The following is a 19960-nucleotide window of genomic DNA, read 5'->3' as shown; positions in this document are numbered from 1 at the left end:
CATTTGGCATAACTACCAACCAGTAGAGACTGATCTACTCACTATGTAAGCCTCTGCACTTCAGAAGGGTCAGAGCCTACAAAGGCCCTGAACAGCAGTGCAAAGTAGATGCACTACTAGTCTTCTGAGTTCCTTGCCCTTCCAGGGCAATCAGGCCCTGAGGAACCTACTTATCTCTAGAAGTTTGCCATCAGCTCCACAGGATCTTTAGCCATGGTGGGGTACCCTTTACAAACTGTAAAACATCTGATCCAGGTGACCTGATGAGGCTTTCCCAAGCTGCTCTTGTCCCGTGGAGATAACACTTGCAAACATCCCTTGGGACACACCTGAAGGTCTTACTAGTCCCCTCCTTCCTCACTGCTCAATGTGAGGAGGCTCGTGGCAGAGTGCAGTATGGACCAGGCCACCAACAGCCACCACAGCAGAGAACAGGACTGTGTGTGTGATGCTCCACCAGGGTAAGCCCTGTTTACAGTAACAGCCACCACAGCAGAGTACAGGACTGACCGTGTGGACGCCCCGCCAGGGTAAGCCTTGTTTGACAGTAACCACATTAGTAGTCACCTACCAACTGTTGTGGTTTTTGGCCTGGGAATTACAGACTACATTTTCTGGGTACAAACATAACGCTCCCACGCCAAGAGCCTACCTCTATGTGGGCTCAGTGGTGTCTGGGTGAAAGCTTACACATCTGAGTCAATTATACATGTGGCAGCTGCCTCCTTAACCACATCCTAAGAGGTGAATAACAACATCTCACTCAGCATGAACACTCCGCAGATCACAGGACTCCTGATCAGTCAGGCAAAGTAAAAGCAACTCTGAGAGGCGCCGGGGAGACCCGAGCATTCTCTTGGTTATGTCTGTACCAAAAGGATGCAGTCTGCCACTCATCCTGCAAGGGCAAACACACATTACACGTGTGCTCAGCCACAAGAGTTGCTTGTGGCACGGGTAGTACTGCACCAACAGCCCCTGGCAGGCATCACAGGGGGCGGCACTCTGCACTGAATGCCAGGCTCTCAGCAGGAGAGATTATGGGTGAGGAGTGGTGATGCCATGGGCTCTACCGGGTCCATCAGCAGGTACTCATCTAGATCCCCCGACAAGCAGCACGTGTACTCTCTGCAGATGAGCTTTTCCTTAGCCCTCTCGTGCAGCGAGACCTTCCAGAACCAGCCACACCTGTACACAGCAGGGACTGGGGACAAGCCATCTGGCCATGGCTCTGCAAACCGGGAGCACTTCCTACCCATAGCATCCAGACCATCCCCCTGTCAATCACCTGCCAAAGAGCAGGCCCAGAGTGGCCTGAAGAATCATTTTGCCATATTGTGCCTGGTAGCAATTTCCACAGCAGAAACAGGAAGTACATGTAGCAAGCTGAAGCAGGTCAAAAAGCAGCACAAAGCGACCAAACCAAGGGTGGAGCGTCTCAAACTTCCTAGTCATATCCAGTCACTACTCACTCTCCTGATCTCCCACAGAAACTAGTGCGATGGCTCACGTGCATATACGAATCCCACCTTAGTCTCCAGCTCAGGACTCTAGGGCAGTCCCAGGAAATGAGCCCGAGGACTCTCGCTTCCCCACCAGTTCAGTTCAGATCAGTTCAGTTCAGCACTATCACAAAACACAGCCAATGTGGGTCAGATGCAGCCATGAGACAAATGACTTACTGACCAGAAGAGTCCCTACGAGAAACTGCTCTTGAAATTTGGGACACCCATCCTGTTTTCTTGTACCTGTGTTTAGCCTGAGGCAGGTACCGGGTGTTCCTTCATTAAGGGAATAAGCTCTTTGAAATGAGCAAAGGTTAAGAAAGCTGCAGCGGTGCTGAGGGAAACCCAGACCTGAGCGGCAGATCATCAGGTCCAGCCCTGCCTCTGAGACCTTAGCTCTGCTTCGAGAGAACCTAAGATGCAGCAGAGGGTACCAGGAGCAAACACGCTGAGGAAGAACAAAGACGGCACTTCAGAGCCGAAACACTCCCACGCAGCAGAGTCCATCACTGGTGGTAAGTGCAGTACAAATGGCCCCTGGCATCAGGGAGCCAGGCATGGGGAGGCTACCACATTGGGAGAGCTGACACAATACCGCACGTGTTTAGGACTACAAAAGAAATGACGTCTACAAGAGGAAGGGCCACAGATTTTACGAATGGATGGCAAGTGGTCTCTGTTCTCGGTCTGCCATGAACTCACCTGGAGGGCTTACAAAAATCTCAGCCCACTCTCCCCGTGGCAGCTTGTGGGGCTGACAGTGTACATTTCCAATAAGCTCCACACGAAGCTGCTACTAATCTGACTTCACTGAGAGAACTGCTCTAGAGAAACGAGACAGCAGAGGGGAATGTGAGTGCCACAGGGCTTCTTGAAGATCCAAAGGGAACTTCCCCTCGCTTGCAGTGAGATCTCAGAAAAAGTGACAAGTCAGAGCTGACCTGTGAAACAGCCATGATTCAAGGACAACTGACAGCCAACCAAGATAGGCCTGTTAGGGCAGGGTCAGGGCCCTCTGGACCAGCTCTGCAGAGATGGCACATCTCTCCCTGCTCAGACCAATCACTCACCTATACCAGAGACAGTGGAAGTTCCTGTCAGACAGCAGTACCCAATCAATCAGCCTCCTTGCCAACAGACCTATAATGAGAGTTACTTCACAGCATGAACCATTGTATAGGTGTCTGGAAGAAAAACTTACTTCCCGAAGGAGCTATAAGAAACAGGCAGCATGTCCCAGCAGGGAGTCTGCAAAGGGCCAGATGGGAAGAGTGCTTCAGGTTAAGAAAGAGTTTGTTGACTTGGGAGAACTCGGGATGGAAAACCACCAAGAGATACCGGAGTTTCTTTCCTCCAAGGGTAGGTCTAAGACGCAATGGTGCATCTAAGTAATGCTGAAAATTCAGAAGTGCCCAACCAAATGGCGAAGAAAAGAAGTGGGCATGCTGGGATGGAAGCAGTACTTACAACCAGGAATATGCAGATAATTCCCAAAGGACACACAAAACAAATGTGCTAGGGCTGAGTGCTGCATCACCAAAGTCAGTGGTGGCCTCCTCTGTGACAGGACAGACCACAGGACCAGTAGTCAGAGTCTGCCAAGAACAACAGGGATGACAGAGTCTGGAAACTCAGCCAACAGAAGCCATTTCACATAATCATCATCATGACTAGTAAAGTCAGAGCACCAGCCAAGGGGATCTGCACCATGGAGACAGTGAACAGACCATGCTGTCACTAGGTACAAAATAATCAGCAACCAACAAGAGTACTGTGCAGCTTGGACAAGCAGAAGAATTCAAGGAGAGCCATACTACCTCCTGACCAGTTCCAGGATTTATCAAGATCTTTTAGACTGAAATCCCCTGGCTGGAAAAGCAATCAGATTCCAGAAGAAAAGGCCCTGCACATTGCAATGACTACAGCTGGTGATGAGTACGCTATCTATCCGTCCTCCGCAGGTCCCATGGCTACTTCCTTGAGAGTCTGACAAAGTGGCAACGGGACAGTCAGACAGTTCAGTGAATATTGGACACAGTAACCACATAGTCAATACCATAGAGATGGATGTATTATCCTTGCACCCCGTAAGGGTAGACAATATGATGGAATCCTGGCCACACCTGCTTTAGTAACTCTACCTCAGATCTACCCAGCAGCCATTTCCCTGGCTGCTGACTGCTACTGGAACTGACAGAACTTGGCATAGGAAACAGTTTCCCCACACCTGGTCCTAGGTGGAAGAGCATAATAGCTTGGCCAGGCACATTACTCAAGTACCAAAAACGATCCTGCATTACAAGACAATGGAGATCTGTGCCATCCTTAAGGCTCACCGAGGTGCTAGCACTGTTGAGTTTACCAGTGTAGCCCTAGAGGATCCTGGAGGGTGACAGCAGGCTGCCACGTCTCTCCCAAGCAGCGGCTCTGATGGCAGCTGCTGTGCCAAGTACTATAGCCCAACGAGGCAACTCACTCATATCTGTCTCCATCGGTCAGAAATTAGGGCTGGAATTTCTCACAATTTCTCTCTGTATTACCCAATATTCATAATCTCCACTCCAATATTCATAAGGGTCCCAGCTGTCCAGACGTACTACAGATCAACCTGCTTCACTGTCTCTGTGAAATTACGTTACTCAAGCTAGAAACTTTAATAAAGGCATATGTACTACGGAGGATCAGAAAAAAACACACAAAGGACCTACCACAGCCAAAACTATTAGCAAGTGCAGTTATCTACGGACCACCAAGACATCATCTCCAAAGTAAAAGAGTATTCTACCATTCACTTCCTACAGCGAAGAAAGAAGCAGAACATCCAGAAGTTCTCTACAGGTTCTTAGGACAGCCCAAACCCACCCAACAAGAGAGCTCTGGCCAATTACACAGTGACTCAAAAGGCTACAGGATCAAGTGGGGACACAGACAGACCTTAGCAACCCTAGGCAGACAGCACTCCAGCTGATGTGACCAACAATTCAGCAGATCCTACAGCAAGGTCAGATAAAGGAGCCAAGAGGAATTCATGGGAGACCACACTGGAGAATCACAAGGCTGGTCCCTGGACCTAGGCCAGGTCATCTTAAGTAAAGAAGACATGCCTTGGGGGGATGCAGGCAGCGGTGGTATAAGTGTAGTTAGTGTACCTGATTAGTATGGAAGGCCTAGCTTTAGGACAACACCAAATCAATATGTGTCCAGACCTGCCTGTCATAAACTGGATTCTGTCAATCCCAACAAGCAATTAGGCTGAGTGGCACAGACAACAATCCATCCCAAAGGAAGGTGGCACATTCAGAATCAAACACACAATAGGATCAAGGGCAGACAAGTTGTCTGGCAGATGGCCCAGATCCCCACTGGTTTCAACACTGGAGCATCAGCCGATGACTGAGATATAATGAAGGTGTGGGGAGCTCAGGCCTGGCTTAATTTAGAATGTGGATGCAAACCAAAGCAAAGTGTACTACAGTCTCGCTCTGGGATGACTCTGAGGGACACCAACGGGGGGGAACTCTCTCCAGTGACAGTTCTAGCAATGCCCTGATCAGGTACCCTGAAAGGGAAAGGAAGTACCCTGATGTTGTCCACAAGGAAAAAGACCAAAAGATCAAGAATAAAAAGGTCTTGGGAGAGACTTGGAACTGGGCTAATGGGAGGGACTTAATGACTTCTTCATTAGTATGGTGACCATCAGACAGTAGCTACTATGGCACCAAACACACAAAATGACTAGGACAATCATGTCTGTCCCCACACCATCCCAGCGTTGACAGGGTGGGCACACGAGGGAAACAACCACAGTAATAAGAGAAGGAACCCAACAGCACAGGCCCCACTTAACAATAGATAAGCCAGCTAACCTTACGCTAGTGAGCATTTATCCAAATGGCTAGTTACCATTGGTACCACTCCTGGAGAACAACCTACCATCAGTAGCAATTGACTACCTAGGCCCCTTTTATCTATACAAGAGCAAACAAGTAGAATATGTGCCACAGGCATTCAGCTGATACCACTGCCCACTCGGGCTCCCATCCTGGAAAAGCCTACTGCCCAGCTATAGGGAATGCAGTCAGCATGCAGGCTACAGCTATTGGTCCACAGAACAGCTCTTGTGAGGTCTCCCAGCTACGAAGTCCCCTCTCCCATGGTTATGTGCTTATTAAAAAACGGCTGCTCTGGAGATCAGGGGATATGAAGATATGAAGGCCATTCCAGCCAAACAAAAGGTAGCTCTGTCAAGCTGACTAGATCAGGCCACAGAGCAGCTGAACCACACCCCTCTACTCTTGCCCCAGTCCTTCTTCTCAGACACTGATCACCAGCAACAGGTCACAACATCCTGCCTGAGGTACAGGAACAGATGCCCACAGATGAAACCCTGTCAAAACTCCTCAGCATACTTTCTGACCTCCAACGAAAACCAAGTAGCTGAATTATCAGGCAATCTCATAGCTTTACTAGAGCCTCAAGCAAGTTTTACATAGAAATTAAGAACTTACATATTCTGTGTGTAGGTGTAATGTGTTGAATCATAAAACAGTAATCCTGGAATTAATGAAAATAACTTACAAAACTGAAAGCTAGTGAGGAAAAAACATCATAGGAAACTAATCATGCTTCGTGTTCCCGGGTATGGGCTGTTACTGAGTTACAGAGGGTAGTTACAAATGACTCCAGTGAAAAGGTGGAAGGTGGTCTATCCCTTCAGTCAAGCTTAGAGTGCCCCTGAGAAACCAAGCCTGGGCTGTGTGGTCAATGGGACCTCAACAGTTGGCAGAGACCATTCTGACAAGCTCTGTAGTGAAGATGAAGTCCTTGCAGGAAGAAACAGGGCAGGTCCCCAGCGGAAGAGGACATGAGCCTGGTGGCTAGAATAAGAACATTATGCAATCCATAACCACTGATAAAAACAGAACACTAATGCTACTGAGAATCCAATTCGAGAACACATAATAACACAGATAACACACATGAACCTTCCAAACTCTTTTTAGTTTCCTTGACAACATGCTGTCGTCTACTCAAAGCCCAAATACCTTCCCTGTGTAACTGTCAGTAAGAGAGCCTATAGCCGGGAACATGAAAAGATTATTTTGACATTATTTCATTTAACGGGAAAAGAATAACAAAGGCATCTGTCTGCTCGTGGCTCCCTGGTGCTTACACAACCATCCCCCAGCCGGTTACCTCTTCCCCAGGATAGATGCTGTGCCGGATTCCTGTGCGTCTGGCTTTGGCGCTGCATTTGCAAAGTGGTCCATCGTTCATCTGTCAGAAACAGAACGCAATTCAGTTTCACTGGGGGAAAAGTCACAGGAGACACAAGGATGCCTCGGAAACTGTGGCGTTTAATGTCATGAGTGCCGGGGCCTTCAAGAGGCTGTCATGGTTAGAAGATTAAACAGCTGTTCCAAAACCAATAAAGCTGCAAACTGTCTATAATACATGATAGACGAAAACCGTAGGACAACACTGGAATCCCGAGTTATTTGTGCAGCCAGGCAGGACATACCAGTGTCAGCACACCGTTAGCCCTCGTTGTCTCCTGCCTCTCTGGAGTACTTTCCTTTTTCTTATTTCAGGGAAAACGACTTTACACACAGAGACAAATGTACTTCATATCCTAAAGATATGGACGGACTGCTTTGAAGATGACCTGCAGATTAAATGTTTTAAAAACTAAAGTACGCATGAAGCGCAGGAGTGGGTGTGTCTAGCAGAATAAAATAAAAAGCTTCAAGTGCTAGACAGCTTAAAGTACAACCTCTTCCACCCTTGTTTCACTTGACTCTGCACGGAAACAATGTAGAACACCTCTCAGAACAGTAAGCAGCAAGCCGAAGAGGATAAATAGCCAAGTCCATGAACTCAAGTAACATTTATTCTAGAAAGGGGAACAAATAACACACTTAGATTTTTGAAGAAAAAGAGACTCCATCTAAATGGACACAGCACTGGAGTTGCTGTGGTTGGTTAGGCGAGGCCTAAAAAGAGAAGAAAATGAGTGCTGGGCAGCACAGAAAAACAAGACAGATATTCCACACACACTCCAAGCATACACAAGATAAAGAGGAGGCCTGTCTTATACCCAGAGACATGAAACCCCATTAAATAGAATAGATCATGTATGTATGTGATACATATGTGTGAAGACCAAACATGTGCTGAAATCAAAATCTAAACAGTCTTAAGAGCCAGTGTCCAGGCTGAGGAGACGGCTCAGTTGTTAAGGCCCTTGCCTCACAGATGTAAAGACCGGACTCAGAGCTCCAGAACCCACATAAACAGGTAGGCAAGGTGGCACGCGCCTGGAACTCTAGCAATGGTAAGATCCCGGACACTCACAAGCCAGCTAGCCAGGCCAGAGAGGCAAAGTTCCAGGCCAATGAGAAACTCTGCTTCAAACAATAAGCAGAAGGTCCCTGATGATTACATTACCTCCATGCACATACAGAAACACACTTATGTGCACGCATGCTGAGGATTACACCTGGGCTTGTGTTCTAACCTCCATGTACACATGCTAGTCCCAGGAGTTACCCAGTGTAACTATACTGAAAATAGTTTTTTCCATTCCTTAAATATAGTGTAACAACTACTGACACAGTATTCACACTGTACTAGGTATTATAAGTAACCAAGAAATTTAAAGCACAAAAGAGGTATGTCACTTATATGTAAATACTGCACCATATTCATAAAAGACTCTACATATGTGAATTTTGGTATCTGCAGACCATGGAACCAAAACCTCCCTAGATACCAAAGACTACTATATATTGATAGCTTTGTTGTTGTTTTTCAAGTTCTAAGGATTTGTAATTCATTGTACTCAAAATATAAATAAAAATATTTCAATAAGACTTTGGCAAGAAATAGTAAAGTTAAACTCCTTTTAGCCTTTTGGGAAATCTAAACTCCTGGAGATACAGCAGAAAAACTGCACTACTATCTGAAAACAGTGCTAGGATGTTAGCTTAAGAAACAGCTGGCCAATAAGAGGCTTTCTAACTCTCCATCAACAACCACAACGCACCAGTCCTAGCTCCTAGCACCAGTCCTAGCTCCAGGGCACAAACAGCTCCACTCTTGCCTTCCACCAGGGTCTATGCTGCCAGATGGACCACTGCACAAGGCTCAAGCACACTTAGGACAGAAAACCAAGTACAATCAACAGAACAGTAAAAACAACCACGGAGCTCGAGGAAGCTGAACAGAGCAGCAAGGCTCACACTTCCTGAGAGAGAACAGCCACCGGTGAAAAAAGACCAGGTCTGGACAAAAGCTTTCTTTTAGGGGGAAAAAAAAAATGCTCGAAAATTAGGCTGTAGTGACAGTGTGCCCTTCTGAAAAACAAGAATGGGTGCTACCTTCTGTGTAAATTCTATCATATGAAAACCAACCCCTTCATCTGAATACAAAGGAAACTGCTAAGCGTGGTGGCAACTGTTAGGAATGGCAGCACTCAAGAAGCTGAGGCACAAAGAGTCACAAGTTCAAGGTCAACCTGGACAATTTAAAAAATATGGTGTAAAATGCAATGAAATTTTTGCAAAAGTTTCTATTCAATTTCAGGGCATCACAAAGTACATTTTTCTAATATAATTTCAATTATTAACTCTTTGGACCGGGGTCCAATTCCCAGCACCCACGTGGTCGCTTACAACCATATGTAACTGCAGTTGCAGAGGATCTAATGCCCATTCCTGTCCTCCATGAGCACAAGGAATGCACCTGGTGCACAGACAGACATGCGGGCAAAATACCCACACATTTAACATAAAACAAAATAATAAAAATTTTAAAATAGCTGTTATCTAACAAGAATCAAAAGAAAATTCTAATTAATACTGAATGATATGAACCTATTCACAAACTATAACTGGTAAATTACTGTACTTAGGGACATGTCTTACTATGGCCTACAAATTCACATTCATAAAAGACACATTTTTGTATGGACTGTGTATTTGTAAGATACAAATCTGTTAAACAGGGCAGTGATGGCACACGCCTTTAATCTCAGAGGCAGGCAGATCTCTGTGAGTTCAAGGGCACCCTGGTCTACAAGAGCAAGTTCTAGGACCCGACTCCAAAGCAACAAAGAAACCTAGTCTCAAAAAAACAAAAACAAAAACAAAAACAAAAAAAAGATACAAATCTGTAATAAAGATACCACTTTTAGAACCAAGCCCTGTGACACAGGCCTGTAACCTAGCACTCAAGAGGCAGGCCAAAAGTACATAGTGAGATCCCATCTCAACAACAACAAATATATATTTATAGACATTGTGTTTTTTAGCAAATATTACTTCAAAATAAAATAAAAATCAGAAATTTTTAAATGTTTCAGCTGCTATGTCACTAGCTCACATGCTTAACCAAGAGGAGAATATACAAAAACTCACGACTGTTACCAACTAAAAGAAACGATATTGAAAAGAATGATTCAGTTCACCAGTTAGCAGCCAGCTCCCTTCCAGGTGACTGCTTTACAAAGACCCACCAGCTTTTTCCCTCATCCTGTCATCCCTCTTCTTCCTACAACTGCAGGTTTAATAACAGCACTTCTACCCTGCTCCCGACAAGGAACTTAGAAATGTGATTCAAGGAACACAAAGGAAATAGCTCTGACAAATGACACACAAGCCCGGCGAGCGAAGTTCCATTTCTACACCAGCCAACAAGCATCTTCTCGGCCCTGAGTCGTAAATGTGATGTGTGGGTTTGCAGCCTTCGTAGCAAAAGCATAAAAACAGTCGCACCTGGCCCGGGTCGTTGTACCAGAGTTCATCGTGAAGCCGGTCAGGGTGAGCCTTCTTGCGTTTGATCTCCGCGATGACATCGAACACCTCGGAGTCTGAGCTGCTGGAGCAGGTGCTCTCCTCGTCAGACTCGCATTCCGATTCACTGGAACTCTCTAGAAGGCAGGAGGAAACAGGAGAGGTTCATGAGCTTAACCAAAGGTTCTGCAAAGACTTCCAAATGCCCTAAACCTCTAAAGGTAAGGGGCAGCTGGGAACACTGTTTACTGCTCTAGTAAACTGGAGGGGGTTAATCGACACCAAACACTGCTAAGCCATGCCATGAAAAACAGACAACCTGTAATGCTAAGTCATAATCTAGCTAGAAAATACAGATTTGTATAAAGAAAATGAGAACTAATAATGATTATCTGGTGTAGGAGGTTCTTCTGTTCATGTGTTGCTTTCATTGGTTAATGAATAAAGAAACTGCTTTGGGCCTGATATGGCAGAACTTAGGTAGGTGGAGAAGACAGAACTGAATACTGAGAAGGGCAGAGTGGGAGAAGCCATGGATCCTCCTGTCTGAGACAGACACTGGTTAGAATCTTGCCAGAAAGCCACTGGCACATGGTGATACGATTAACAGAAATGGGTTAAATTAAGATGTAAAAGTCAATAAGAAGTTAGAGCTAATGGTCAAGCAGTATTTTAATGAATACAATTTCTGTGTGATTATTTCAGGTGTAAGCTAGCCAAGCAGCCAGAACAAACAAAGGGCCCCCCTCTCTCTACAACAATTATCGAATAAAAATAACACAGTAATAGTGATTTCACACTTTAAAAATATATTAATTCGGGGCTGGAGAGATGACTCAGAGGTTAAGAGCATTGCCTGCTCTTCTCAAGGTCCTGAGTTCAATTCCCAGCAACCACATGGTGGCTCACAACCATCTGTAATGGGGTCTGGTGCCCTCTTCTGGCCTGCGGGCATACACACAGACAGAACATTGTATACTTAATAAATAAATAAATATTTTTAAAATATATATATATTAATTCAATAAAGAGCTAGTCCACTATGAGTCAAAAAAGTCAGGCAATTTCACAAAAAAGGGCACTTACAACCCAGGCCCTGAACAGAAGAGGAGACTGACCGGAGAGGAAGAATGAAGAGGGGCCGTGTGGTCAGGGCATGGAGACAGGACTGGGCTAGACCCTGAGGGCAGCAGAACAACACTGGAGGGAAGGAACAGAAGCACCCAAATGCGAGACTCGAGGCTATATATGAAAGCAACACTGAATATTTTATACTTTTTCTCTTGATAGTAGCAACTAAAGATATTCCTCCTTTCTAGTGTGGTGGCTCACATTTGTATCCCCAGTACTCAAGCAGAGGCAGGAGGGTCAAGAGGTCAAGGCCATCCTCACTCAGGTAGTGAATCCAAAGTCAGGTTAAACTAAATGAGACTCCTCAAAAAAAGAAGAAAGACACAAGATTGCAGTCCCCTGAGAGTAACTGCATGGGGGGGAGAGAGAGAGAGAGAGAGAGAGAAAGAGAGAGAGAGAGAACTATGTGTGAAATAAACCACAAAAGACAGTCAACTACTACAACATTCCATGTAGGGGAAGGCCCTGAAGTCATTAAATTCAGACAGAATGTGGAGGTAGTTGGGGATGGGAGACCGTGACTGTTGCTCAATGTGAATGTTTCGGTCTCACAGGAGTAAGAGTTCAGAAACTGGTTGCTGGCAATACACGTGTACTTAAAAATATGAAACTAGATAATTCTAATGGTTAAGAGGGTAAATTTCGTGTTGTATTTTGTTACAACTTGAGTATTTCAAGCTGGGACTCTAAAGGACACTTCCCAAGAGGCCAGCATTAAGCAGTAATAAGGAGCAGTCTCAGGCTCCCCCACTCACCTAAATCTTCATCTAACTTCGTCTTCGGAGGCTCCCACGGAGGCCGAGCAGCTTTGGCCTTCTCCTGCCTGTTCCCCAACTCTTCCTCAAATTTGTCATATAAGTCACGGAGCCTACTTGTCCCGACGACAGTAGAATCTCCCTTTTCAAAGCAAAGGAGCAATACGAGAAGCCATATTAATAGTCACCATACTAAGAACCTTCAACCACAAAATGCCATTTTTTTAAAATATTTATTTATTTATTATGTATACAATATTCTGTCTGTGTGTGTGCCTGCAGACCAGAAGAGGGCACCAGACCCCATTACAGATGGTTGTGAGCCACCATGTGTTGCTGGGAATTGAACTCAGGACCTTTGGAAGAGCAGGCAATGCTCTTAACCTCTGAGCCATCTCTCCAGCCCACAAAATGTCATTTCTAAAGCCCCAACACAATCGATATTTGAAAAAAAAAAATGCCACCCACTGGGAGTGAGCCTTTGAGCCAAACACGACTGCTTGCCTGGCAGTTCAGGTAAATGCACTTCACCAACACTGAGGAGCATGGGAACTGTTTGCTGGTGCCCATTAGGTGTGGCATTTAAAAATACCATGACCCTTGGAGCAAAAAGAAAGGCCCCTAGCCTCCTCTCTCTGCCGCAAACACAGGGCTTCTACAGCAGAGTCCAAGAGGAAGTCCTCTGCTGCTGCCCACTTTCCTTCCAGAAGGAAAATCCCTGTAAACGCCCAGACCATTTGACCTAATAACCACAAAAGATAAGAAGCAGACCTTTCAGATTTAAAAAATAAAATGTAGGCAAATCAATGAGCTGCCACTCAGAAGAGGAAGTGCTGTTTTCTGTCAGCCCCTTCTCATTCCCATGACTGTCACTGCCTTGACAGCTGACGTTCTTACCACCGTGTACCGTGTGCGAAACTGTGTCTCACAGGTCAGAAGAGGGTGACAGACAGACAGACAGTTGTGAGCAGCTACGTGAGCGCTGGGAATTGGACCGGGACCCTCGGAAAGAGCACCCAGTGCTTCTAACCACTAACTCATCTCTCCAGCTCCCTATTCTTCTACAATTAAAGGTGCAGTACCAGAAGTGAAGCTGAGAAGACAACTGCAGTCTGGCATCTGCCTTCAAATCTTATTATCACTGGCAAAGGTAGTAAGGATGGCAGAGATGTCGTGGCAGAGTCTTGGGAATGAGGAGAAATATAAATGGCTGCCAAGAGTGAGGAACCCACAGGAGACGTTAACCAACGAAACCAGAATCTCTGCTCAATAGCCACAGGGAACAAAACTCGGCCAGCAATTTGATGAAAGAGAAAACATTTTCTCTAGCACTCCAGAAAGGGCCCTATCACCCTTCGGACACCTTGATTTAGCCCATGAAACCCAAGCTGAATGTCCAAGCCCTGGAGCTGCAAAATGATAAACGCTTGTTTCTGAAGCCACACAGCTTATAAAGCTTGGCTGCTATGGCAACAATGGGAAACAAGATCCATGGAGATGAGCGGCACAGCTCTGGCCAAGAGAAGAAAGGGGGAGGAGCTGGAGGAATGGCTCAATGCTTAAGAGTACTGACTGCTCTTCCAGAGGACCCAGGTTCAATTCCCAACACCCACATGACAGCTTACAACTGTCTGTAAGACAGATGACAGAGGAATTTGGGCAAGGTCCATGCCCTGTGTGGCCTACATAGTACAATTCTACAACTATGGAAGATTCTCAAGACAGCGTCAGAGTGCTATCCCTGAAGCCGTGTCTTCCCTCCGCACACCTTCTTAGAAGAAAACTAAACCCGTCTCATTCAAGTAGCAGCATTTTCGTACGGCAGCAGGCTGTACACTAACAGAACACTGACACCCTGCCGCAGATATTGAGACAATTAATTAGGACATTAGAAACATGTCAGCACCACGAAAGTGCTCAGCACACATATTCCCTTTGCTACATACCATGAGCCATCTGACGTAAAAGCCTGCTCCAATTTGTATCATACCACTATCACGGATTCCTCAAACCCTTTTCCTCCAAAGGCAAAAGGAAATCTTTCAAGTCCCCCACAGATAAGGGTCTCAATAGGAGCAACTGGCAGACTACAAGCAATACATACTCAGCAGAAGCTGTATTTCAGGGCCAGCAAGATGGCGTGGCAGGTAAAGGCACTTGCTGCTAAGTCTGACAACCTGAGTTCCATCCCATAACCTTCGTGGTAGATAGAGGGAACTTCCACAAGCTGTCCCATGATCACACACATATGCACATACACGCACACACAAAATAAGTAAGTGCTTAAGAAAAGGAAACTGTACTTCAGATATGGAGTTTTAATCTTTCCCCAAATTAACACAATCTGTGTGGTGCTCTCTTGAGAAGCTGGGCAGTGACTATGAGATGCTGCTCCCAGGCAGCCAAGCCATTACGAAAAGACACAATCCATACTCTATTTCATACTATGCTGCCAGGATTTCTTGGATACATGTTCCAAAACTTGACATGAGCTACTCAATACGCCACTGTAAGACAGACTTTGTAGAAGATAATTCTGTCCAACCACAGAGTAGAACCTAAGTGCTCTGAGCACACCGCAGGCAGAGCAGGGTTAACTATGGCATTCAGAAGGTTTATGAAATGTATCTCGGACTTAAGACACTTTCAACTTACAATGAACCCGGTGTGACCGACATGTAGCCCTGTCCTAAGTCAAGAAGCATCTATCTCTATTTTCACAAAATCCCAGACAGCAAACCCCCATCTTACCTAACCTCACTAAAGCTCACAAGACCAACTTCTTGAGCCTAAATCTGTAGTACAAACTCACTCATTTAATTAATGAACCTTGTTGCAAGTATTCGATAAGAGCCTAATTTATAATTAACAGTGTTGGCATAATCCTTACAGGGAATAAACAGAAACAAGAAGGAGAGAATGGGAGAAAATAAAGTGAAGATGAAGAAAAACGAAGGGCAGTCAGTTGTGGAGAGCTGAGTCCGCCAGAGCAATGGCGGTGCCCACAGCTGAGCTACGGGAGCTCATCCCACGCACTATGTACATGGAGTCCCCGCTATGGCACGGGAAAGGCAACTGGACGGCTTCCCTTCCCCAAATCAACCAAGATGTGCTGGAAACTTTCTATGGCTACTGATCCTTGGGTCAAGGATATAGCTCAAAATGAAACCTGAATCCTTTACCTGCCGTTTGGGGGAAACACACACACACAGGCATGCACCAAACACTAGTTAGCAATAGTGACTCTCAACTTGGGGTGATTCCTCATGGAATGCTGGGGTTTGAGTGAGAAATGCCCCCACCCTGCTAGGCTCAAGCATAAACACTTGGTGCATAAGCAGTGCTGCTATTTGGGGAAGTTCTGGAACCTTCAAGAGGTACAGACTAGCTGGAGGAAGTATGTCTCTGTGGGTTAGACGCTGCCTGGAGCTCTTGCTCTTTGTTTCCTACAAGCCGCTGGGGTGTGATCTCTTTCCACACACCACCCTGAAGATGCTCAATCTTGTCAGGTCTCAGAAGACAAAGCCTGGTAGGGCTTCGACTGCCATACTCGGCTTCTTGCTCCGGCCAGCTGCTGTCATTGCCGGTTCCCCGCCAATGGACTCTAACTCTCTGAAACCACAAGTCAAACTAACTTTCTCCTTTAAGTTGTTTCTGGTCATGGCATTTACCACGGCCTCAGAGAGGTAGCTGATACAGATGGTCACAATAGAAGACAGCCAATGGGGAAGGATGCTACTAGCACCAAATGGCTAGGACCTACAGGTGCTGCTTATACAGTGTGCCAGCAACAACGCCTGCAAAGGACCAACAGTGCTGCACTGGAGAAACCCTGGTCCACGTGGTCTTTGCGTCAGACCTACCACCTGATCCATGGGGTCGCTGGAGTAATAGCTCTCTGAATGTGTGCATCGAATCCACACCGGTTTAAGTAGTTCCTCCTCCTCCTCCTCGTTTCTGTCAGGAGGCGCCTCCTCAGGCTCTTTTTCCTTGATGGAAGTGTAGTTCTTCTCTTTGACAGAGCTCTGGCTGTCACTCCATCTGTCCTTTTCCTCCTCCCAGCGAGCTCTCTTCTTCTCCCTGCTTGGAGAACGACTTCAAAGCGGGGGAGGGGGGGTAGTTATTAAAAATAATCAAAGGCTACCTGGTGCATTTACCATCTGCATGCACATACCATGCCAATAGCCCACACCAGCTTTCACTAGACCAGTCACTGCCAAATGCCAGCCTGCTGGTGTCAATCACCTGGTTTATTTGTTTAGCAATACAAATTCCCAGGTCCTGCCCCAGGTTTACTTACTGATTCACTGCAGTCTCTGGAGCTGGGGCCCAGGAATCTGCATTTTTAGTAATCTCCCCAGGTGATTCTGGTGTGCATCCAGCAGCTTCAGGAGCAACTGGTAAACCGTAACTCCTAGAAGAAAAAGATACTGAGAAAATATTTGCAAATCTCTACTTAAGGACAATTTCATCAATGAAGATACTAGTTTTGAATCTTTCACATGCTGCTTTGCTCAAAAGAAAAAAAATTTAAGCTTCCTAAAGCATGGCCTCCACTTGGCTACGGATTTAGCCTGACAACCTGTTGAGGGAAGCAGCGCTAACACACCTACCCCGGGAAAAGCACTGAGTGAATCAAAACTGGCTGATTTTGACCCTCAAAATACTAAATTCAACTTAGCTAATAAAGAAGGTAAGAAATCTACTACCCTTGAATTCCTGGGGCTGAAAGAGAGGAAGATTAATCCTGCGGGTGTACTTGGAGGGGAAAATCTGGAGTAGACTCTTAAGCCTATTAAATTTAGATAGACCCTAAAAATCCTTCAAAAAGACTAGGAAGAACAGCCACATTAATAAGTCAGTGTCACCTCACTGTCCACTAACTAAAGTTACTATAATCCAAGAAAGTTTACCTCTAGATCATAGGCAAAAATTATTTGGGGACAGGCATGGTGGCTCCTGCCTGTAATCTCACACTCCGGAGGCAAAGCTAGGAAGCCTGTTCTCCTGTTCTAAGTTCTAACCTCCCTGATACACAATAAGCTCCATGACAGCCTGGGAACAGATCTGAGACCGCCTCAGAAATTTCTGTAACTTCTAAACGTGCACATTAGTTTTACTACCAAAAACCAAAAAGTCCTAGTCAAAATAAAACATATAAAGCCATGAACTTGTTCTAGAATATTGTTTTAACTATGTAAAGATGTGTTACATTTGTTTCTGCTGCCTTTGTTAATGATGTAAGGATGCATTACATTTGTTTATGCTGCATTTGTTTAATTATGAAAAGATGTGTTGCTGTTTCATCTTGCTGACCTAAGGCACCTGATTAGTCTAATAAAAAGCTAGCCAGCCAAAAGCTAAGCGGAAGGATAGGCAGGGCTGGAGGACAGAGAGAAATAAAGAGAAAAGATGCCCAGGGACAGACAGACAGACAACCGCCAGTTAGCAAACACAGAGTACAACATACAGGAAAAAAAAGTAAAAAGCCCATAGGGCAAAACATAGATGAAGAAAAACAGATTAAGTTAAAGAAAAAAAGCTAGGCCAGAAACGAGCATGAGCTAAGGTCAAGCATTCATAACGAGTAAGTCCCCGTGTCATGATTTGGGAGCTGGTGGGTGGCCCAAAAGCAAAGGCCTGGTACATGAAATGGCAAAACAAGTAAAGGTACGGACTACCGGACAAGTGTAATCCCCAAAGCCTGCACAATGAAAGCGGAGAACCCACTTCCAACAGTCTTCTGACCTCTACACACGGACATGCTCATGCCCGCCCACACTAATAAATAAAATGTGGGTTCACTAAAGAAAAGCAAGCAGAACCTGGGTTTATTGGTGTATGCCTATAATCCCAGCACTCAGGAAGCAGAGGAAGACAGCTCCAAATGTGAGCCAGACTCATCCACGCAAGTTTAAGACGAGAGAGAGCTACGTGCTGAGACCCTGCCTCAATAACAAAAAGAAAATAAGTAAAAGATAAAAATAAAAAGCAAAGAAACACATAACAAAAAATATCCAAACATTCATAGATAACAATCATATCCCCATGAATGATTTTAAATATTCTTAATCAGAATATGTTCTATTTTAACAGACCTCTATCTGAACAACTTCTCACAAGTTCTGTTCTGTTTTTGTTCTTTATTCTTTGGAGGCTGCCTCATGTGTAGCTCAGGCTAACCTCAAACTTACCACGTAGCTGAGGTTAGCTTTGAATTCCTGATCTCCCTGCTTCCACCTCAAAAGTGCCGGGACTACAGGGTGAACCACCGTTGTTTCTGTTCTCTTATGTACCAATACCGTAATTTAACAAATCAAACACTGGTCACATAGGCTAGCACCTCCCCTGCTGTGAGCACCACCACGTTTTCTCTGCACATCTGTGAAATTAACTACCAAAGCCTGTGTGCTGTTTCTCAGTCCTGTCTCCATATACCTAGCACTAATTTACACTACCGTCGAAGGCACACACACTCCCATTTCCACACCTCATCAAAATAGCTCTTTCAGGCCAGGCAGTAGTGGCACACAGCTCAAATCCCAGCACTTGGGAGGCAGAGGCAGGCGGATCTCAGTGAGTTCGAGGCCAGCCTGTTCTACAAAGCAAGTTCCAGGACAGCCAGAGCTACAGAGAAACCCTGCCTCAAAAGGTTCTACTAACTAAATTTTATCTGGTAACTGCATACAAGCCTACACCGCATTCTGATTACCTCCTATCCTCTCATAAAACTATGAGAGCTTCATGAATTTCCAAGTCGTTCTTGCACTGGAGTCATAATCTCTGTAACTTCAGCATCTGAGCTGCTGAAGCAAGCGCAGAACTGGCATCACCGATGACGGGGCTACAGTTCATGTCACTGCTCTTGTGAACACTGTGGTCACAACGCCATTGCCCCAAAGTGAGCTATTTTCTTATCTTTCTTCACGTCGCCCCACACACAAGAAGAAACTCCAGACCTCAGAGGGATATCGATTACACCTATCTACCCTCATTACTGCTGTCATTGCCATGTTCTAGGTCAGTGGTTCTCAACCTTCCTAATGTTGTGACCCTTTACTACAGTTCCTTGTGTTGTGGTTACCCCCCCATCATAACTACTTCGTAACTGTAATTTGCTACTGTTATAAATTGTAATATAAATACTTTAGGACCAGAGGTTTGCCAAAGGGGTCGCGATCCACAGGTTGAGAATGGCTGATCTAGCCCATTAAGATCCCTGACTTCTGATGAGCACAGAATCCTTCACAGCTGATCTCCTGACAGCCTGGGCTGAGCTGACCAGCTCAGAGCCTCAGCATTTCTCCAGCCTAAGTCCTTCGCACACACTCCTCTCACTTCCCCTACAGTTCTGGTTACCTACTCGACCTCAGGCATCAGTAAAATTTCTCTACTTCATACTAGATGTTTCACTGCTGGGTTCCTCAAACTCAGAGTGACCCTCCCAGTGTTTGGACAACTGTGAGTCGCCACACTCAGTTTCTGAAATCATACTTTCTGCTTTTATTTGCTACCTGCAGCACCTTGGATGTAATTGGCCCTCATAATCTCATAGGGATTGGTGCTATTAGGAGGTGTAGCTTTGCTGCAGTGGGTATGGCCTTGTTAGAGGAAGTTATGTCACTGTGGGGGTGGGCTGTGAAGTTTCCTATGCTGACTTCCTGTTGCCTTCTGGTCAAGATATACCCAGCACCATGTGTGCCTGCACGCCCCCAGGCTCCCCACCGCCTGCCATGATCACTGCCGTGATGATAATGGATTGAACCTCTGAACTATA

The 19960-nt window shown here is 45.6% G+C and overlaps 1 protein-coding gene across 3 annotated transcripts in view; it reads right to left on the bottom strand.

Moving 5' to 3' along the window:
* The window catches only part of Drosha (drosha ribonuclease III), a 112637-nt gene that overhangs the window by 85311 nt on the left and 7366 nt on the right, over positions 1-19960 (bottom strand). For all 3 annotated transcript variants that reach the window (XM_087896962.1, XM_087896960.1, XM_087896961.1), the window contains exons 6-10: positions 16484-16597; positions 16047-16278; positions 12184-12325; positions 10280-10434; positions 6702-6782 (exon numbers count right to left, since the gene is read on the bottom strand). In XM_087896962.1, the coding sequence (XP_087753088.1) occupies positions 6702-6782; positions 10280-10434; positions 12184-12325; positions 16047-16278; positions 16484-16597 (724 nt within the window). The remainder of the gene's footprint in view (positions 1-6701; positions 6783-10279; positions 10435-12183; positions 12326-16046; positions 16279-16483; positions 16598-19960) is intronic.

This window comes from Myodes glareolus, chromosome 15 (genome assembly GCF_982192425.1).
Source record: "Myodes glareolus chromosome 15, mMyoGla1.1, whole genome shotgun sequence".
Lineage (NCBI taxonomy): Eukaryota > Metazoa > Chordata > Mammalia > Rodentia > Cricetidae > Myodes > Myodes glareolus.
Note: the sequence above shows the minus strand (reverse complement) of the source record. Positions and strands in the feature narration are given on the sequence as shown.